Source organism: Mustela erminea, chromosome 6, assembly GCF_009829155.1.
Source record: "Mustela erminea isolate mMusErm1 chromosome 6, mMusErm1.Pri, whole genome shotgun sequence".
Classification (NCBI taxonomy): domain Eukaryota; kingdom Metazoa; phylum Chordata; class Mammalia; order Carnivora; family Mustelidae; genus Mustela; species Mustela erminea.
The window spans coordinates 63,132,516-63,154,303 of NC_045619.1; the positions used below are offsets into that span (position 1 = coordinate 63,132,516).

General features: G+C 34.6%; 1 protein-coding gene and 1 long non-coding RNA gene across 2 annotated transcripts in view; one reads left to right on the forward strand and one right to left on the reverse strand.

Annotated features, from left to right (window-relative positions):
* LOC116593353 overlaps positions 1 to 21,466 on the reverse strand; it is a 73,649-nt gene extending 52,183 nt beyond the window's left edge. Inside the window, exons 1-2 of the long non-coding RNA XR_004286869.1 lie at positions 21,351 to 21,466; positions 18,632 to 19,165 (exon numbers count right to left, since the gene is read on the reverse strand). This is a non-coding gene — a long non-coding RNA (uncharacterized LOC116593353). The remainder of the gene's footprint in view (positions 1 to 18,631; positions 19,166 to 21,350) is intronic.
* IAPP (islet amyloid polypeptide) lies at positions 100 to 5,918 on the forward strand. The gene is made up of 3 exons (XM_032347495.1): positions 100 to 178; positions 509 to 603; positions 4,896 to 5,918. Exons 2-3 carry the CDS (start codon positions 524 to 526, stop codon positions 5,083 to 5,085), a joined length of 270 nt encoding a protein of 89 aa, XP_032203386.1. The 5' UTR covers positions 100 to 178; positions 509 to 523; the 3' UTR covers positions 5,086 to 5,918.
* Positions 21,467 to 21,788: the final 322 nt, after the last annotated feature.

Here is a 21,788-nt window from a genome sequence, read left to right on the forward strand (position 1 = left end):
AGTCTCTCTGAGCTGTCTGATGTCAGAGCTGGGAAATGGGTGAAGGTATATAAGAGCTGGATTACTCATTGGCAAGTGGGGGAAAAATACTCCAGTGGATGCAAGCTTGGGATTGTTCATGAAGCTTTCTTACCATTTAGAGACATTCTCTGATATTGCTGACACTGAAACATTAAAGGTAAAGAGCTTCCTGTTTATGGAAAAATATTATTTGTTTAGGGAAGAACAGATTTGGAATTAAATATATAGCTTCTTTCAAAGAAAGTCTAAAGAGACAAATTGCTATAATATCAACTTTTGAAATTGTTTAGAGAAGGAAATTGGGAAAGTGAAAATTTTGAAAATACTTGAAAATTTTTTGAACATTATCAAGGGACTATATCAATAAAATTACTATCTTTAGAGATTATGTTTAAAAAAGGATCTTTTATAGTAGGTTCTAGTCTCCAATTCCATCTATCAGAACTATAAAAATTTTCTTCATTTCAATGCTGTATTATTCTTTCAGAAAATTTAAAAAGCAATGTGCCTCCTGAAGCTGCCAGTAGTTCTCATCGTACTCTCCGTTGCATTAAACCACCTGAAAGCTACTCCCATCAAAAGGTTAGTATCTTAAAAATCCTGTTTCTTTTGTAAAATGTGGGAAAATTAGAATTAAAAACTGCTATTTAACTAACAGCTCTTATGCCATTAGATGCATCTTTCTGACAGAACTTCTGACAGACAGGAATGGATAGTTTCAGTTTTGTCAAGAAGTATGTTCTTGGAACCTAGAAGGGCAAAATGCCAAAAAGCAGGAAAAGCCAAAGGGTAGTAATTTCCATTATATTAACCTGATTCTCAAATAAACTAGAGAAACTTAAAATATATATTCGGTATAAGGAGGGATTTTATTGTATATTTACATAGATTTTTTTTCAGAGGGCTCTGGCAATATTAAAAATTATTGCATCTCCTTCTGGAAATTGAAATATATAGAAATAATCAGGGAGAAAATTAAAATTTTTAAGAACAAGTTAAAAAGCCATTTGTTCTTAGGGGATTCTTTCTATATCATTAAATGTTCTATTAAGGAAATAGAATTATTTAAAAAATATGTTCTTCATGAAATTACTTCTGAGCTGCTCTAAATGTAAATTTATCCTTCTTAAAAATGTTTTCAATAGGTAGCACATCCATCAGGATTTCCTAAGAAGGCTTATTTCAAAAGGTGTCATGTCATTTAAGTGGTAATTTTAAAGAAGTCTAAAAAGTATGTCAGGTGAAAATGTTAGCAGTAATTACAACTTTTGAGGGGAAAGAACTGCAATTCTCCATTTATTTAAAAGATAAGTCCAAATTCATGCATATGTCATAAACAATATAATTGAGGATTTGTTTGTGCCTAAAGTAAGTTTGACTTCTTATAGTCTTGTAGGACTGAATTTACATACTCTTTAAGACCAAGGAGTATTAAGGTTACTTTTGAAAAGAGTTTGCTTCAAGTCATATTAAAACTTTTCTCATAGAATTACTAGCATCTTGTCTATTTTCCTTTGAGGTGTTTTTTTGTTGAGGTGGCAGTCTGTAGTGATATGTAGAGTTCTACAGCACCCACGTCTAATAAATAGCAGGAATCTTCATATTTCCTTTCCCCTTTCAAGCTTATCGAATTTGCAGGATGTTCTCAGAATTGACTCTAATTTTCAATTGAATTTTTGTGGGTAAAAATAAGTGAAACTGACACGAAGTTTCTGGTAAACCAGCAGAACAATAGAATAACAGGAAAATTAACAGTATTACCTAGTATTTCTGTCTATATCTTGATTTTTCCCTTCATTATAGACATTTCATAAGCACCTTTATCCAGTTTGTCTTTTTATTATGAGGCAAATTTCACTCACAAATAAAATAGTATATAACATTTTTTATTTTCAAGTTATTTTCATATTAGTCTCACAATCTTTTAATTCAAATTTTTATTAGAAATACTTCCAAGGCATTCTTCAAATTACTCTAGTGAATTTCCAGAAATCAGTATGTTTGGTCATTTTTTTAAGGGGAGAGAATTTATCATCCTGAGCTATTCAACCTTGTAATATTTTATAAATCTTATAAAAAGCTGTGAAACCTTTGTAGGAAATGACTCAAATTTCACACACTTCTAAAAGACAAGCTGATATAGATTTATCAATGTCATTTTTCTTATAAAATTTAATCATCTTATTTGAGATCTTTTTTTAACTTCTGTACCTGTATGACATGAGATTAAGCGGAAACAAACTGACTTTACAAGCCATACCAAAAAATATTTTATACTCTTGACAGAGGCAAAAGGATCACACAAATGCCCACCAACTTTTAAACACTCAGTATACACCTGCTTAGCAGATAATCAGAGGTTAACCAACAGTGTCATTACTTCCACAAATGACTGTTGAGAACTAGAGCAGGATACAGTTTAAAACGGTTTTAAAAATCCTTGAGGAAGCTTAGGTGACACAATCAGTTAAGCATCCAACACTTGGTTTTGGCTCAGGTGGTGATCTCAGGGGGTGCAGATAAAGTCCCTTATAGGTTCAGTCCTCAGTGCAGAGTCTGCTTGAGATTCTCTCTTCCTCTCCCGCTGCCCCCCCCCCCACTCATGTTCTCTCTCTATCTAAAATAAAATAAATAAATCTTTAAAAAACCTTGAAACTGAGATATTTTTAAAGAGAGACAATATAAGAGTGATGATACTTCAGTCTATAGTCTGTACTGTTTAAACTCTTAAAGTTATAAATGTGTGCATGTGTGTAAGTAGTCAATAATTTGAACTAGTGTCTGTTACTAAATGTTACTAAAAGTGGTCAATAGGTTTGAACTAGTGTCTGTTACTAAAGACTAAATGCCTTGTCTGCCCAAATAGTTAAAGAGAAAAAAAATGCCTGAAAGTAGGGATGTGATACCTTTTACTAAGCGTTTCAGCCATCTTTTTCTATCTTAATGATTGTTTGGGAAAGAATCTTATACATATTGCTGCTATATTTACATGAAAAGTCTTGTTTGGGAAAGCAGTTTCATAATAATAAATTGATATAGAAGCTCTTAATATTTCTTTTAAATGGAATGATGGCTGTTCTAGCTAACTCAAATAAGATATTATTTTAGTTGGAATAATTTTAAGTCCTGTTACAGACTTTGAGACCAGTTATTAAAGTACCACTCAGACATTTAGCACATAGATTAGTTCACACTCTGCTCTAGGTATTTGCCAAACATCTCTTGGTACAGATATCACTTTGAATCTTCCCAATTTGACCCATCATTTCCCTTATTACTATAAATTTATCATTTTGAAGTGTTTGGGTCATATTCTAATTTATGCTTTTTTCAAGGAAAGTTTATTCTCTCATGAAGTATCAGTTTAATTCTTAAAAAAACATTAAATCACTCTTTGGAAACATACATTGGCCATGCTTACTATACATGCAAAGAGAAATAATTAAATAAATAATATAACTAATACTGACATATTAGACCAGATAATTGGGTCCTAAAGTGCGTTTCCTTTGTCTGAATAATAGGTTTATCAGCAAACACTTATACTCAACAATACCAAGTTTACCTGATGCCATAGAAATTTCTGTATTTGGAAGAAAATATGAACATAAAAACCCTAAAGATTTACATGAGATTTAAAAACACTTTCTCTTAGGCTATCCCTATACAGAGATACAAATAATGAAGTATTCCCCATACAAAGTAAACACATTGAGATAAAATCGATTGCATTTTGCCCCAAATTATGTACAACCACTTGCTTCCGGACATATCTACTTATCTACATCTCTTTCCCAATTTACACTTATCCTAAGTTTTACTAATATTTTTATTTCCATGGAGCTGAAAATGAAAACGTTTCCCTGGCTTTCCTAATCACCTGTGAAAATGGGGAGCATGTTATCATTCTGTATCTATTGCCAATACCATTTTGAGAGAACACTGGAACAAAGGGTGGTACAAAAATATACAGTTGACATAAGAGTTAATATTCAAATAAATTGCTTAACCATAATGATAATTTCTGACTTACCTGGAATATTATTATGCTATTGTTCCAGGTTGCTAAAAGAATGCAATGAATATTGATACTATTAACATAAAAGTCTTTTGTTTTTAACATTCAACATAGTCCTATCATTAAAATAGTTCAAAAGAACCAAGTAAGTGGCAGAAAGATAGTAATGCCTGTGTATTTATGTTAAGAGTAATGGAACTTCCACTCTATAACAATGAGAGTTCATGAACCAGAAATAAATTTGATTCCCCTTGGGTCTTAATAGTACCTGCCATTTATCTCTTAACAGCCCTGATTTAATGATCTCAGGGAACTTAACAAAAATATCTTATACTGCTTAATTTTTTTTAGAAAGATGTGGGAAATATATATATATATATATATATATATATATATACACACACACACACACACACACACACGTACATATATATAAAATTCCACATATTCCAAATTAATATAAATTTTATATTCTATATCTTTTTCCTAAATTGGGAACTAGATTTAACACAATTTAGAGGAATAAAAAAACTAGAAGAATGTAAGACAAAGCAACACTTTTATTATTACTACTATCTGGAAAATATGCTGAAGTTTCAAAGGATCATACTGAGAAATTCAACATTAACTATAATAGATAATTGTTATATGATGTCCTAGTCAAAAATTGCTTTTGCTGTATCTTCAAAGTGTCAGAAAATCTCAGTCATCCAGATATTTCCAAACCAAAACATTGAGTACCTTACATGAAAATGTTTCCTTTAGTTTCCATCAATATGAGATATTTGTTGTCCGATAGATGTATCCAATCCTGAGTCTAAGGCTCTAACTTTATACATTTGTTCTATGTCACCAGTCACCAGATGGAAAAGCGGAAATGCAACACTGCCACGTGTGTGACTCAACGCCTGGCAAATTTCTTAGTTCGTTCCAGCAACAATCTTGGTGCCATTCTCTTGCCAACTGATGTGGGATCCAATACATATGGCAAGAGGAACACAGCTGAGATTTTAAACAGGGGGCCAATGAATTACTTACCGCTTTAGAGGTCCATGTATCTCTACAGTTCTTATTGTTTGTATAAATATACTAGTGACTTCCTGTGTAATTTAGCATAAGCTTGAACATGGATGTTATGTCCCATGTTTACTGCCAGTACATATAAATTGTGGTGGTAAGAATTGTTTTAAATTTAATGCTAATTGATATCCCATAATAAAAAAGTCAGTGTCTTCAAAAATGAAGTTTTCTTGCTACTGATTTTTATTTTGAAAACATATTAAAAACTCATTCTTGCCTATATTTTTATGACCCGTGTTTGAGAACAAAAGAGAAAATGGTATTTGGAAACTTGGTAAATTGTAAATAGCTATCAGTAAAGTTAAGAACATTTAAAAAACAGCAATTATAAGGACTCTGTTAAGCAATTCTTTTTTGCATTAGATTTCTGAAATGAGATAAAACGCTATTTTAAAAAACTAATTAATTTTCGCTGTTAACTCGGTCAAAATATTTTTTGAAATTATATTCTTTTTTGTACTTGCTGGTACTAGAGGTTATTTTAAAAGTACAAAAGAAGTTTGTGTTTATGAGGGTTTCATTGTGATGAGCTTTTATTAAACTTACATGCACTTTATTCCGTTCAAATGGCTTTCAGCAAATTTCACTCATATTTTGATGCAGGGTATTGCAAACAAACAAACAAACAAACAAAAAAACCAAAACCTTGTGTTCCTATTAATCATGTATGTCATCAATTAAAAGACCACAGACTTCTGGAAACTATATATTGTATGGTAACTTATTTTGTTTGTTAAACTAATTGGACATTTCCAACAGAGGTTACATGTGTATGATACACTTTTCTTGAAGGAAGCTGTTGAATTGGACATGAAACATAAGGTTTCCTTCCAAATCTGATTCTTACAGGGGTATCTGCTTTCCCCTGACCATGAGATAGTTATACTTGGAAGTAGCATTAACTCAGATAAACTGCTATTGTGTTGTAATTTGCCATTTCTAGAGGCATTAAACTTGTATTTAAAAAAAAATAGGGAAAAAAGGCATCTCAATCTGAGTGGGAATCTGACTTGACTTATACATTAAAATTTCCCCTTATAAAGGGTGCCTTAGATTACCATATTATAGTTGTGTGTGTGTATGGGTATAGAAATAGGATATGAAATTTGTAGTTTTTTTTTTCTTTTTTTAAACATATTTATTTATTTGACAGAGAGAGAGAGATCACAGGTAGGCAGAGAGGCAGGCAGAGAGAGGAAGGGAAGCAGGTTCCCTGCTGAGCAGAGAGCCCAATATGGGGCTCCATCCCAGGACCCTGAGATCATGACCTGAGCTGAAGGCAGAGGCTCAACCCACTGAGCCACCCAGGTGCCCCTGTAGTGATTTTATATCATAAGTTGCATGTTGAAATTAATAAATGAATGTGTAAATTCCTATTTGTGATATTCAGCTGTCAGCCCATTTTTCAAAGTAGATTTGACTTCAGCATTTTAAATTGAGTAAGTATGATTAAGTTATAATTTCTTAAACTTACTTATTTAAAATTTTCTTATAATAGTCTACTTTCAATAAAATTCTATTGAATATCACCTCCAAATCAACGTACCAATATATTTTTCAAGAGTTAAAAAAATTTTAATGAGTGTATAGGACATTTAAAGATAGTGTGTATTTTAGCAAACAATTATCAGGAATAAGACAAGAATTATGTGTAGTTATAGTAACCTAACAACCTCTGGTGCTAAGGAGTGAAATGTAGTTAGGTCAAACTATGTAACTTACTCCAACTGGGAGATTTTGGAGAAGAAAAAAGGTTATTATATTAATATGAGGGATATTAACAGTAGATGTTTTTAAATTTAGTCACTAAATTTATTATCAAAGGGAAACATTTGAAGAAATTCAGTATTATTTTCTTTATTGGTAGGCCAATAGGAATCTAAATATATAAAAGTTGGGAATCCTTATTGCATGAGGTTTACCAAATACTTTCCCTGATTTTTTATAATTACCTTGTGAAAATAATGAGTTAAACTCAATTGATGTAATTGAAAATACCAACAGTAGGTTTTGGTGACTCCATTTGTCCCAACCTTTCTCACTGTGTCTGTGATACCTGAAATCATAGGTACTCTCAAATAATCTGAAAGTGATTAAACCTTCAAATACTGGGGCATCTGGGTGGCTCAGTGGGTTAAAGCCTCCAAATACTAATATGCATGCCACAAATTACATTTCACTAAACAACGAAATATACAAGTGATTCCTCTATCTTCCATGTTGCAATACAGAGTCAGACATAGGATTTATTTAGTAATGCTACATTTAAAACTTCTGGAAATTTTCTTCAGCATTTTGAGAGAACATTATACAATGAAACTCTCACTTCGCTGAAGCCCAAATATTATCTAGCAATATTATGCAGACTATCTTTTGATCAAAGTAGAAAAGCCTGTGAGTCCAAAGCTCCTTTGACTGAGTACAAAACAGGTTTTTCATATAAATTAAGAAAAAGTATTCTTTTTCTACCATTTCCCTTTTCCACGTACACACTACCCAAAGCTATGGAAAGATTCATCTTCCACTCAGTGCATTTGTAGTAGACATTATTAGTGCTCACCAATATCCTCTCTTTCCTGAGCATATGAGAGATTACAGTCTCAGCCCTCTTGCATTCAGGTGAGGCCATGTGGCTAATTCTGGCCAGTGAAATATTAGTGGAAGTGATGTGTGTCATTTTCAGGCTGATCAAGTAGGTGAAAGACCTATATTTTTCAATCTTCCCCTTTTCCTCTGCTGCAGCAGTTCCTGATGAGGAGGCCTCGACCAGGCAGGAGCGCTGAGTGACTTCATGGCTAACATTTCTACCAATCTGACTTGGACATGGTGTATGATCCAGAAATAAACTTTTGTTTATCTTTATCTTTAGCCTACTATAATACATAACTTTTATCTTTAGCCTACTATAATACATAACCAATGTCAAACTTTCACCCTACCTGACAAAGCTGCTTCTCCTGTCAAGTCCACTGAATTTAATAGGAGCATAATTATAATCATTCTCCCACTGTGGTTCAGTCTTGAATTATCACCAACTGCTCAAAGTCCTTACTCCAATATTGAAGTCAGTTACCAGAACACATGTACTTGAAAGCCTTCTTGCTACTAAGGTATGTTTCTTCTTTCTTCTTCCATTGACAATAATGTAACTCCAGCCTCTTTACTATAAGCCAAGACCTTACAGAAACCTGCAGATAGTTCTCCAACCTCCAGGATTTTCTGGCATTCTGTACACCAACACCAGAATAAGGTTCCTAATGCACATTCCTTACTCATCAGTCTTATACACAGAATTTTTAAAGGGATTGTTCTAAATCTAAGGAAGTCCATCAAACTCTTTATCCTGACGTTCAAGTCCCACCATAAATTAACCCTAATCTTCTTTTCCAGCTTTACTGCACATCATCTCACTTTATACTTTCATTCCCTGCTAAATCTTTGGTTGTTTTATTTGTTCCTGTTCCATCAGCACCTATCCTTTTCTTTTCCAGTCTCTGTCTCTTCCCTCCAACCCCCCAAGCTGAACAACTGTCCCCAGTGCAGCCTTTTGAAATCTTTTCATGACAAAGTCAAGATCTTTCATCATTCCCTTCCTGAATATAATTTCTCCACCCACTGAGTGATCATCACACTTTGAGGATATCTTTTATATTCAAAATAAATACATAATTTGAGTATTATTTATTGCCTCTTTATTGTATTAAAAATACCATATTGTTATGTTGTTGCTGTATTATTTGTGTGACTAACACAATTCTTTCCCACACTGCTAGGTTCTTAAGGGCAGAAACGGGACTCAAATATTCTCCATTCCACAAATTTTCTGTTTTACAAATGAGGAACTTAGGCCTATTTACACATTCTGGAGAAAGGTATGCTACTTGAGTAGTTTCTGTTTTCTGTCCCAGATATTATACTGGCATAGAGCTTAACAGTTAATTCTTGTCTTCTGAAAATGATTTGACATTTACCACCAGCATCTTTTGGTCTGGAATGTGCTTTACACATACCAGAACATATTAATTGTGGTTTTCTTGTCTTGAGTTACTAAACCCTTAGGAAATGAATTCTGTCACCCAATGAAGTTAACAGAATATTATACAATTAAATATTTAAATTCCATATAAGTTATCAGAATAAAATCCTTAGTTTCCATATTAAGTGAGATTAAATAACTTCCATTGAAAGTGGGTTTTCTGATGGAGTGGGGCAGGAACAAATAATTATGTTTCTCAATTTATTATAGGAAAAATGCCTTTCCATTTGAAAAATGATAAAATATACTAGCATCCTTCCCTTTCCCATTATGTATGTATGTATGTATTATGTATGTATGTATTTTTAAAGATTTTATTTATTTATTTGTCAGAGAATGAGCGAGAGCAAGCACAGGCAGACAGAGTGGCAGGCAGAGTCAGAGGGAGAAGCAGGCTCCCCATGGAGCAAGGAGCCCGATGTGGGACTCGATCCCAGGACGCTGGGATCCTGACCTGAGCTGAAGGCGGCTGCTTAACCAACTGAGCCACCCACCTGTTCCCCCATTATTCATTTAGACTATACATTGAATTCATAAACAAATTCCTTTTTTTAAAGGTTTTATTTATTTATTTGACACCGAGAGAGAGAGATAAAGAGAGACAGTACAATCAGAAGAAGGAACAGCAGACACCCTGCTGAGAAAGGAGCCCAACATCGGGCTTGATCCCAGGACCCTGGGATCATGACCTGAGCCAAAGGCAGATGCTTTAGCAACTGAGCTACCCAGATGCCCCAATAAACAAATTTCATAAACAAAATTTAAATCTTGGCCTGTTGCTTAAACTTTGAAAATTATTTAATATGTTATTATTTTTATGAGAATGTGGTGTATATTGGTCATTTCTTCCAATGTGGCTCTTGAACCTACATTACTTGGAAAATACTTATAATAGCTGAAAGGTCTCTATGTTAAAAAATTTATTGATGGTTCATAATGAGGTAACAAAGAACACAGTGAGTCATAGTGTTGTAGTATTTTTAACAGAAGAAATTAAGACTCAAACACACTAGAAATCCATCCATCATGATGCTCAGACATTCCTTGATAATCAATCCTGAGAGTTAGTCAATCAGGGAGAAACGGATTAAGTATTTATGCTAAGATTTATCAATTTAGAAGCCAAACAGGAGCTAAAGTTTTACATATTAATGCCATTTTTGTGTGTGTATGAGGCAACATGTGAATTAGCAAAATAGCTATATCATTTGGCTTATAATTAATATCCTTAAGGATGTAAACTGTCACACTTTATATTATCTGGGATTAGGGCAACTCTCAATGATTCCTTAAAAAATTAAATATATTATGACAGTTATTAATACTGCAGCTAGTATTTTTCTTCTGGGGATTCAGAGATCTTTTCTGCATAATGGCCGCTAGGCTCTGCTATCTAAATACTTTCAGTTAGAATTCTATAAGGTGATCAGGTGATAATAAGAATACAAATATATGCTTTACAGATTACAAGGTGGATCACCAACTTTTTTGGCGGGTGGGATCAGATATTACTTTTTAGTCAAGTAACTGAAAATTCTAAAAAGGCAAATCTATTGGTAAAACTCCATAGTACAGTTTTGGGAAAAATCCAACACATGCTTTTGGACACCTGTAGAATGCTACATTATTTAAAGGGGCTTATTCTTAGGATAATTATTTAAAGGGGTTTATTCTTAGGATATACTTAAGAAGTATATCTTATATACTTAGGAAGGAGGACTTTCTAATAAAGTGTTATTTTCAGCTGCTAAAGAAATCACTGGGTAACAAGTCCAGTGAAGAGTCCATGGCACTTCGAAGGTCTGTTGGTCATCTACAAATGACATGAAATACACCTACGTTGGGTAAGAAATGGCAAATTCTTTAAAAATTGTTGTCAGATTCTTCTCCTCTTACATAGGAGATATCAGCAGTATCCATGATTATTTCAGACCTGCTATTTCTTCACGACAGTGCAGAAATTCTTATGAGGTGAAAATATAAACTACTGTATAGACCAGAGATTTGAATTTTGATGTATCATTATTGATCTGAAATCTTTTGTGTAGACCTTACAAAAGATAAGAATACACATTCCTCTTACCATGGGGCCTAAGAAGCTCTTGTCTTTCTCAGTGGAGGGAACTGCCATTTTGTTGCTGATCACCAAAATAGGAGATTTACATTTGTTCCACAGCAACACCCCTTGGAATGACTAGTGGAGAGCTGATGAGAGTGTGTCCTCACTAGGGCTTTACAGTAGGAAAGCTATGCAGCCTAGAGTTATGTAGACTTGTGTGACTATGATCAAGTTACTCTGAACCTTCCTTTCTTCACATGTGACATGAAAAGAATAATTCAGAGATTGGCTCTGAAGATGAAAAGAGATTGTGTCATTAATGAAAATAGCAAGGAGTTTGGCTACAAATCTGTCGTGTAATAAACGCTGGTTTTCTTCCTTTCCCTGAGAAGAAGGCTCCTCTCTCCCTGTTCTCTCCTGTCTTCCCACAAAGGCCACCTTGCCACAGCAGAATGATATTGGGCTGGTACCTGCCCACTGTAGAGCTAAGGAAGGTGCCTGAAGAAGCATATAACGTTTCTGGTTTTTTGGTTTTTTTTTTTTTTTAAATAACAGATACTCCATCCTACATCTGAATGTCCCTATCTATTTATCCATCTCAGCTGTTTATCCATCTCAGTGTTTGGTACAATGTATTTTTACCCATTAAATGTGAAGCACTTATTGCCTTCCCATTTAGAACTACATATATGTCATGCCTACTGTGCTCCAGCTGTTATTTTAAGTTTATTCTGATGCATTATCTGATTTAATTCTCATAAAATCATATGAAATAATTACTGTTATTTCTAGCTATAAAGTAGATAACTGCTGGAGATGTAATGTACAATATAGTGACTATAGTTAATGAAACTGTATGTTTGAAAGGAGCTAGAAGAGTAGATCTTAAAAGTTCTCATCACAAGAAAAAAACATTTGTTACCAAGTGTAGTATGGATATCAACTAGACATATGGGAGTGATCATTTCTCAATATATACATGTATTGATCATTATATTGTACACCTGAAACTAAAATGATGTTATATGTCAATAAAATCTCAGTAAGAAATACAATTATTATCCCTCTTTTGCAAATGAAGAAACTGAGGCTGTTTGACCTTGAGAAAGTCATTTCACCTTCTTTTGCTTCAGTTTATGCCAAATACAATCCAAGTCAAATGGCAGAGCCAAGATATTAACCCAAATATTCCTCATTCTACACATATGCTGAACACCTATTCTATGTCAGGCACTCTATAAAGTGCTTGGGATGCACCAATAATCCAGACATCAAAACTGCTATCCTCATGGAAGTGGCCTCACAGTTTTGGGGTTGTGGGTACAAGAGTTGTGTTTTTAGCCACCATGTTATACTGTTTCCTCCTAAACTCAATTCCCCTTAATCTAACTCTTAATTTGTAAAATCTTTCATCTCCCTTTCATAGCTTAACAGACTAAATTACAAAAATTTTGAAGAAACCAAAATTCTGTCCAGATGGAATTAGAGAAAAAAACCTCTATTTTATAGTACCATCTATACACACATAAATATATATTATATACACACAAATAAATATGTATAAATGTATATATCATTGTTAATTTTCACAAAACTCTATGAGGCAGGTATTGTTATACCATTTATTGATAAGAACTAAGGAGCAAAAAAATGAGCTGACATAATGCATAATTTCATTCTGCAAAAGTAGATAACAACAATAGGGATTTCTTTGCTGTCTCAAAACAGCTGCATATTTCAAAATAAAGGGATTATATATCTTTAAAAGAAAATGAAGCAACATGTCCAAGATCACACAATTATTAAGGGTCATTCCAATAGTGGAACCAAGGTTTATCAGACTCCAAGGTCCAGTTTCTCTACATCATGTCCAAAGAAAAATATTTTTATTCTAATTCCACTGTGTCCTGTGGTTTATTTTATGTAGAACCCTGCCAAATCAGTTGGTCTTGGAACTGGATAAACAGGTCAGACAAAAGAATAATGGGACAAAAATATCTTTTCAAAATATGAAGAACTTGTTTGATGTTGAGAATAACAACCTTTACTCATTATGAGATAATTTTGTCTTGTTTTTATTTTGGTTTTTAAGGTTTCAACTGAAACAAAGTTTGAAAATCAAACTTATTAATTATTTCTAATACTGAGAGATTGCTCATAGCTTTTGATTCCCACTCCTCACCAAATTCAACTTATATTTTCATATAGAGTTTTTTATTGAGAATTTTGTGTCTTTGTTCAGTATACAACTAAGAAAATTTTCTTTTATGGTGTAACAGAAACTCTGCTGAGTGGATAGGCCTCATTTTGGAGATATTCCACTAAGGCCTTTCCCATGAGAGTTCAGACTGTTTTTATCTGTGTTGCTAGCACTTCTCTTGTGTATTAACCTTTGTATGCTTCACACACTCCACAACACTGGTCATCTAATTTGGTTACCTTGCAATATTCTCCCTTCACCCTCTGGGAATCTACCTCCAGGTTCTGCTCAAATACCACATTCTCCAGGGAATCTCTTATGATCCTTTTAGCTCTTCTCTGGATTTACACAGACTATTATCTGTATTACTCTTGGTCACTGAATAAATGTTTATTCAGCTCATTTTGGTATTTGAATATAATTTAGTGGTCAGAATTTCAAGAATATCTTGATGATGTTCATAGTTTCAATCTTGTATTTTCATTATATATACATGGGTGTTATTTCCTCATGTAGTCTGTAAACTTCCTGGGGACAAGGATGTAGGATGTTTGAGTCATCTCTGTAATCCCCACGGTAATTAAGCCTATTACTCTAACATAACAGGCACTAAATTGGTTAACTAAATTTACTCTATGAAAAATGAACAAATGAATGAACGAGTGAAAATAATATAAATTTATGACATGTGTGATAAAGTTAATTATGACAGCTTACACCCTTTGTAAACAGGGATAATAATTGGAGGGTTTTATTAAAGAGTAGGAATAAAATATGCAGTGTACGTCACCTATCTTGGGTGTTCAGTCAGTGAGTGATAGCTATTACAGCCATAGTAAATGCACACAAAGAAAGGAACAATATGGTATTATAGTGGGGGCTTTTGTTATTGACAGCAAACAAAAAGGATTTAAAGGTGGGGGGTAAAGGTAGGGTACAAAAGTGGGCTCAAAACAATGAGGAGAAGTGTTCAAAGAAACAAAAAGGGAAATAGAATAATGACAATAATCTACTCAAATCCCAAACAGGATTTGTATCACAAGATACCTTTCCTGCTCCAATTACCAATATGCAAAGGCATTTGCCTGCAGAACCCCAACTAGAATTACAAAATTTTGACAGAACCATAAAAGATGCAGGTTCTAAGAATCCACCCTCTTTGCTGTGAGAAACATTCCTTTTGTTACCTAGAAGAAAGGTCATGATCAGTAAGAAATGGCCCACAAATCCTTACAAGAAAAAGGCAGAAATAGGCAGAAACAATATAGAAAAATCACATCTGCTAGAATTTACCTGGGTTGGAAGTAGCTTAGAAGAGTAACAGGAGGGGTGCCTGGGTGACTCAGTATATTAAAGCCTCTGCCGTTGGCCCAGGTCATGATCTCAGGAAGCCTGATTCCCTTCCTCCTCCCTCCGTTCTCTCTCTGCCTGCCTCTCTGCCTACTTGTGATCTCTGTCTGTCAAATAAATAAATAAAATCTAAAAAAATAAACAAATAAAAGAGTAAGAGGAACTTCTAAAATTTTTAAAGGATGGAATTTAAGTAGTCAGAAATATTACCACATATGTAAAAAACTATATATTAATAAATTCAATATTTTTAAAGTTGAAATCAAGGACAAGAATTATAAAAAGGAAAATTAATTTTTATCAAAAAATTATAAACAAATAATTATCGTCATTTTGATTATTCTATAAACATGTGAACATGGGGCCTATGTAATTGATATGCTGAAGTACTTAGTGTAAGCTCACCTGAAGGCATATAGTTGTGACAAAACTGTTGGAGATAATTGACTTTATTTTACTGAATACATGCCTCCATTTCCAGATATATGAATGACCTGAATAAGCAACAAGCCTTATTTGAGCAAAATTCCAATCCCAATTAGCCACCATAACTGTGATTTGAAATCTATTATTTTGCATTTAAAAGGCTTTTTAGTTCAAAAGTCCCTCGATAGAAGTCAAATCTCTTGACAGGGAAATCCTTACTATTAACTAACACCTAGTTGAAGTATGTTAACAGCTACCTAAGAATAAACCCCTAGAGAATGGAAAAGGCCCCTGAAGGCAAGAAAAAGAAGGGTGTTTTGGGGGATAGCAGGGGGGGTACTCTGGTTGCAAGGAAGAAAAGGGAGAAGGAGCAGGAGAAAAAGACATAAAAGGGTCCTGGTTACCTTACCATTTCTCCAGTGGGGCTTTGAAGCCTACATTCATTTGTCACCATTTCTTGCACACTGTTAGCCATGACAGTGTTAAAAACACCAATTTTACTCTGGTTATAAGGATCCTAAAAGTAGCCTGGGTCAGTAGGGTACAGAAGGCTGGCAGGAGGAAACAGTGAAAAGAGCAATACAGTGGAAACCTTTTGTTTCTCTGAAGCTTCCTCTGGCTTCCTCAGACAGTATCAGATCCTTGGGAACCCTTTTGTCCAGAGTCCACCACCTACAGAGAGTGAACTGGAAAGAGGCTCTGAAACAGAACCAAATTCTTTGAGAACGTTGGCATTCAAAGTCAGTTTCTGAAGCTTTCTTTGAATTTGAGTTTATGATTAATATTTGTCTATACCCAGGAGATACTGTACTTAAGTGTGTTCAACTTCCATAATAGAAAAGTAAATTTAAGAACTTCAAGGATGTCCTGTTGTCATGGTGAAGAAAAACAAATCAACAGGACATTGGAAGCTACCACAGTAAGGCTGCTACTGTAGTGGGAAGGGTGGGTTTTGGAATCAGGCTGACCTTTATAGGATCCAGGCTCTTTTCAAAACTTTGAATACATTTTTTAATTTCATTTAACTGCAATTCCTTCATCTACATATGAAAAAGATATCATCAAAGGATATATATAATGCATGGAAAGCAGTTAGTATATAATTTTACCTGGCTACACTACATTTAGGAAATTTTAGCTGTGGTTTTTATTTTTTAAAGATTATATTTTTTTTTTTTTGAGAAAGAGAGTGAGAGCACAAGTTGGGGGATGGGTGGAAGAAAAGAGAGAGAATCTCAGGCAGACTTCCTGCTCAGGGAGTCTAGAGTCAGACCAGGTCTTGATCCCAGGACCCTAAGATCATGATCTGAGCCAAATGAAGTTGGAGGCTTAACTGACTGAGCCACCCAGGTTTTCTGACATTGTAATTCATACCAAATTTAGATATTAAGTAGTCCTACCATTTAGCCACATTTAGCATGGATTTTTACACCAAGATTTACAGCATAAATAATAGAAGTACATATACCACATATGACATAAGTAATACTAGCAAATGAAGAAAAAAAATCGCACCTACACTGAAATAAAAGAAGAAGGATAGGAAAAGAAACTAGGATGTTTTCAAAATGAGGTGCCTCTTCTGGGCTTTTCACTGGGTATTTCACTGGTTGTTTTTTCATTTGAGAATCAAATAAATTCATACAGTTTCACCGGATCACCATATTATATTTTTCTAAAGTAGATGAATTCACGAATGGTTACTGCCAGAAAAATTTCTAATTTGGAAGACAAAAAATGTTGGCCAGTCAAACCAATGTGGAACCTGGTCTACATTATCCAGTTCTTTTCCTACATTAGCAACACAATACAGTTTACATCACACATTTAGGCAACATTTTGGAACATCCAGGGTCCTGCTGCCACATCCGAATGAACTTTTAAACCCAAGTAGCCTAAATACCTCTGATTTTTCGGGACTGCCAAGGGACCATCTAGGTGGATCTTGTCAGGATTTATAGAATTGGCTCAAGTAGGAAAAATCTAAATCTTTTTGCTGGATTCTAAAAAGAATAGACATCTACATGGCATGTAATGAAAAATGAGATAAATGATGTAAAATACCTATGAGAAAGCCTGACATAAGTTTCAATCATTGGTAGCTCTTGTTACCTCTATTGCTAGACAAAATAACTAAAAGTTGTCAAACTTGAGCTTCATCATATCCTTGTTCTGCCTCTAGGTAGATATATTAAGTAACTATTTCTTTTTTCTTTAATCTCCACACCCATTGTGGGGCTCAAACCCATGACCCCAAGATCAGGAGTCACATGCTCTTCTGACTTAGCCAGCCAGGTGTCCCTCTGTTAAGTAACTCTTAAGACATTTTCTACTTTCCTTTCTGTTCTCACTTCAGAGAGAGGACATGTAATCCTATTTACATCCTGTCTTTTAAGAAATAAATAGCTATGGGGCGCCTGGGTGGCTCAGTGGGTTAAGCCGCTGCCTTCGGCTCAGGTCATGATCTCAGAGTCCTGGGATCGAGCCCCACATCAGGCTCTCTGCTCAGCAGGGAGTCTGCTTCCTCCTCTCTCTCTGCCTGCTTGTGATCTCTGTCTGTCAAATAAATAAATAAAATCTTTAAAAAAAAAAAAAAAGAAAGAAATAGCTATTTTGAAGGTTTAAAATACTATCTAAATTTCTGAAATTAACATCATTATTATAAATGATAAATTCTACTTAAAAAAATTTCCCTTTATAAAGTGGTCCAAATTTGACTCATGTGCTTTGACTGTGCTTACCAATCCCTATCCTGACATAGATGACATACTTTTAAATCTAAATCTATCCATGATTCATAAACATGTCTTCAGAGTAGATGGTAAAATGTTATGTGTGTGTAAAAAATTCTTAAATAGAACTAGCCACAGTATACTGACATAAAAGGAGGGTTGAAAGAATCCAAATATATAATCCTGGTGTCTATCTGAGAAAGTCCATGTTCACTGAAAGGGACATGTTATTGAAGAAAGACTTAAAAGTTGAAATAATCCACCCTTGTGCTCCTGAGCAGTATTTGTGTTTACCTACAGCAATAGATCGCAAGTACAAATTCCCTGAGCAAATGGAATTTATGAAATCAGACAAAAAGCCTTACTCTTTCCTCTATACTGCCTATAAAATTTACTTTATGGGGCCAGTTCTTTTTCTGATACTGAATGGAATCTCAGACAGGTTGCACTACTTTCTGTTGAATTTCAAAAGAAAAAAAAAGTCCTCTGGTCATGTTAGTACCACAAAAAGGACTTTGAACTTCATTTAAATTGCAGCTTCTTTCCTCCCACTACAACATATTCAGATCCTACAATTGGGAAAAAGGGTTCTGGTTGTTTCTCTCTGTTCTCTGCCAGCTTCTCCTGGCCTCTCTACCCAACCCCACTCCAGCCCCCCCCCCCACAGTTGGACAATGTTGCTTCTGTGACCTCCAGAGGTGAAACTTACATGAGGGATGTTAACAGGGCAGCAAATGTCATCCTTGTTTTCTTTGGCCTGCAGAGTTATTTAAAACAGACTCTCCTGGCCTTTCCGTGGGTCTTTGGAGATGCTCCCCTTCATTTGTGAACACTAACTTGCAGTGTCTTCATCAGGGTAAATGCACTTCCTCTGACAGTCCACACAAGTTCTTCAAATTTTTACGTGCACCGTGCACTTTTAGCCTCTCTGCTGAGGTCTCACCACTGCTGCATATAATCCAATCAGTCCAGATGTAAGACAGACCCAAACTAGTGCCTGTTGGCCCACCATTGACTGGGATGTTGCTCCTTTTCAAATGTAGCCCTTGCTTCCTTCCACCTCCTGGCAGGAGGTTCCACCCACAGCCTTGCCTTCTAGACTTTTTTTTAGCATGAGTCAGACACCAGTTCCTGTATCCTCCAAACTGCAGAAGACAAATATAAAGTACTCTGAGGAAACTTCTGAAAGTCATGCTCACGAGGCTCGAGGTCAGGCAAAAGAACACTTCACACTGCCCTGAAACTGAAAAAGATGGTAGGCACCTGCCTGAGAAGATGCTGAAACCTTCTGCATCACTAATTTGATTAAAGCAGAAAGCCATGAGCAAAAGAAGTAGGTAAACAAGTCACTGGTACAAAACAGTCCATTACTACACCCAGTTAAAATGAAAACGTAATATACGATAAACAACACAGTAATAGTTCATCAGGAAAAATACAGTTTCTTTAATAAATGATATCAGTATCATAATTAGATCTCTATCTGGAAAGAAATAGAGTGTTAGCCCTCCTGACCGTCATGTTCAAAACCAAAAAGAGCAATGGATTAAAGATTTACTGTAAAAAATAAAAATATTTTTTTAAAAATAGGAAAAGTGTGAGGGTCAGGAAAATACTCTTAAAAAAAAAAAATCCCAAACCAAAGAAACAGAAAAACAAGGGGCAGCTGGGTGGTTCAGTCAGTTAAATGTCTGCCCCTTGATTTCAGCTCAGGTAGGTAGGTCATGGGCTCCATGCTCAATGGGGAGTCTTCTTGAAGATTCTCTTCCTCTGCCCCTACTGCCCCCCCAAAATAAATAAATAAATCTTTAAACACACACACACACACAAAGCTATAATGGAAAAAACTTACAGAGTTGACTGTGTAATATTACTAATTACACAAAGACAAAACAATATCATAAGTAAGGTAAAAAGAGAGAGAAAAAGAAAAGGTTTAAAATACATAAAAAGGCAAAAGTTTATATCTCTAATGTGAAAAAGAACTCTTACAAGTCAATAAGAAAAGAAAACAAACATGGGCACAAGCTGGGTTTTGTAAAAGAGGAAATGCAAATGGACCAAAAAGCTTATAAAAAAACCTTTTTCTAAAAGATGCCAAATCTCACTAGCAGCTAAGGAAATGCAACTTGAAACAGCACAATACCCTCATGTTTTTCATATAACAAACTAACAAAATTTTTGAAAACTCATAGCATCGAGTGGAATGGTGTATAAAAACGGAAAAGTTGTGAATTTTTTTTCTGTGATGTCACTTTTGGAAATCTATTTTATAGAAATAGACATATGACTTTCTAAGGGATATAGGTCATGAATGATTTAGATTTATGTGCTGACCTAGAGGAATGTTTATGGTACACAGTTAAATGAATACAGCAACAAGGTAAGTCATATATATAATGATGATCCTATCCATATGACTAAAAGTAGGTGAAACATATATATATAATGTATGTAATTATATATGTCATATATATCTTTATATGAGTATGGAAATAAATATAAATGATATATACCAAATTGCCTTTTTATTTTTTGTGTTATTTGGGGATTTTAAAGAAAATAACTTTCTCATTTTTTTTTTTTTAAAGAGAGAGCGGTGGTAAAGGGGGAGAGAGAGAAGGAAAGAGAGAATCTTTTTTTTAAATTTTATTTATTTATTTGATAGACAGAGATCACAAGTAGGCAGAGAGGCAAACAGAAAGAGGAAGGGAAGCAGGCTCCCTGCTGAGCAGAGAGCCCAATGAGGGGCTTGATCCCAGGACCCTGGGATCATGACCTGAGCCAAAGGCAGAGGCTTTCATCCACTGAGCCACCCAGGTGCCCCAGGAGAGAGAGAATTTTAAGCAAGTTCCACACAGGGCTTGAGTTCATGCCTGCAGGATCATGATCTGAGCTGAAACCGAGTGGGATGTTTAACCAACTGAACCACCCAGGTGACCCTCTCATTTTTTAACTTTGAAAGAAAACACCAATAAGTGTGTATTGTGTGTGTGTATAGTATAAAAAACTAATGCTCTAGGATTTCAGGGGAGATAGAAAGAGGGATATGGAAAACAGGGGGCTTGATCAGAATGAGAAGGGTTTGGAGGAATTAGATAACCAAACATGGGCAAAGCAGGAGGAAAGAAATATTATCTGGAATCACTTCGGCTCACTTCAAATGCTCTAAACCATTTGTAACTACATATTTGAAAAAAGTCAACATATATATCCATATATTTGTGTGTGAATAAGCAATATTATTATTATCACATGATCTAGCATTACATAGAATATTTGTCACTATCGGGAAATTAGAGAGAAGGTAAATAGAGGATCCAAAGAGTCTTATATTTCTGAATATTAACTTTACCTTATATTTTTTTCAAGGCAAAAAACAACTGAATTGCAACTCACAACAACCCAAATAAATGAGCTCCCTTTACCTTTTCATTGACCATCCTCTCCATTCATTGCTCCTTCTATACTGTAAGATCATCAGATTTTTTAAAAAGTACACATTGAGTAACCAATGTGTATAAATCTCTGCACACATGTAATACAAGTGGAGCTTCTTGCCCTGCAGTGAATCATTGTTATATAAATAAAGGGAACTTTGTTTATATAAGTTTTAATCCTATGATAAAATTTCCTTGGCTCTGAGGGTTATTTAAAACTGGTTATAGAAAAGATTAGTCACTTGGAACCAGAGGTTCCTCCCTTGCAGTTTTTCTTCACAGTTAACCCTCATGTGTCTGTGGCTCTGACCATAACATCATATTAAAAGAGTAAAGACTCACTCGGTCAGTGAGTAAATAGTAAGTTAATAAGTATTCAACTTGCTAAGTCTTCAGTATTTTTCCCTTGAGCCTTACTAAGGCTTA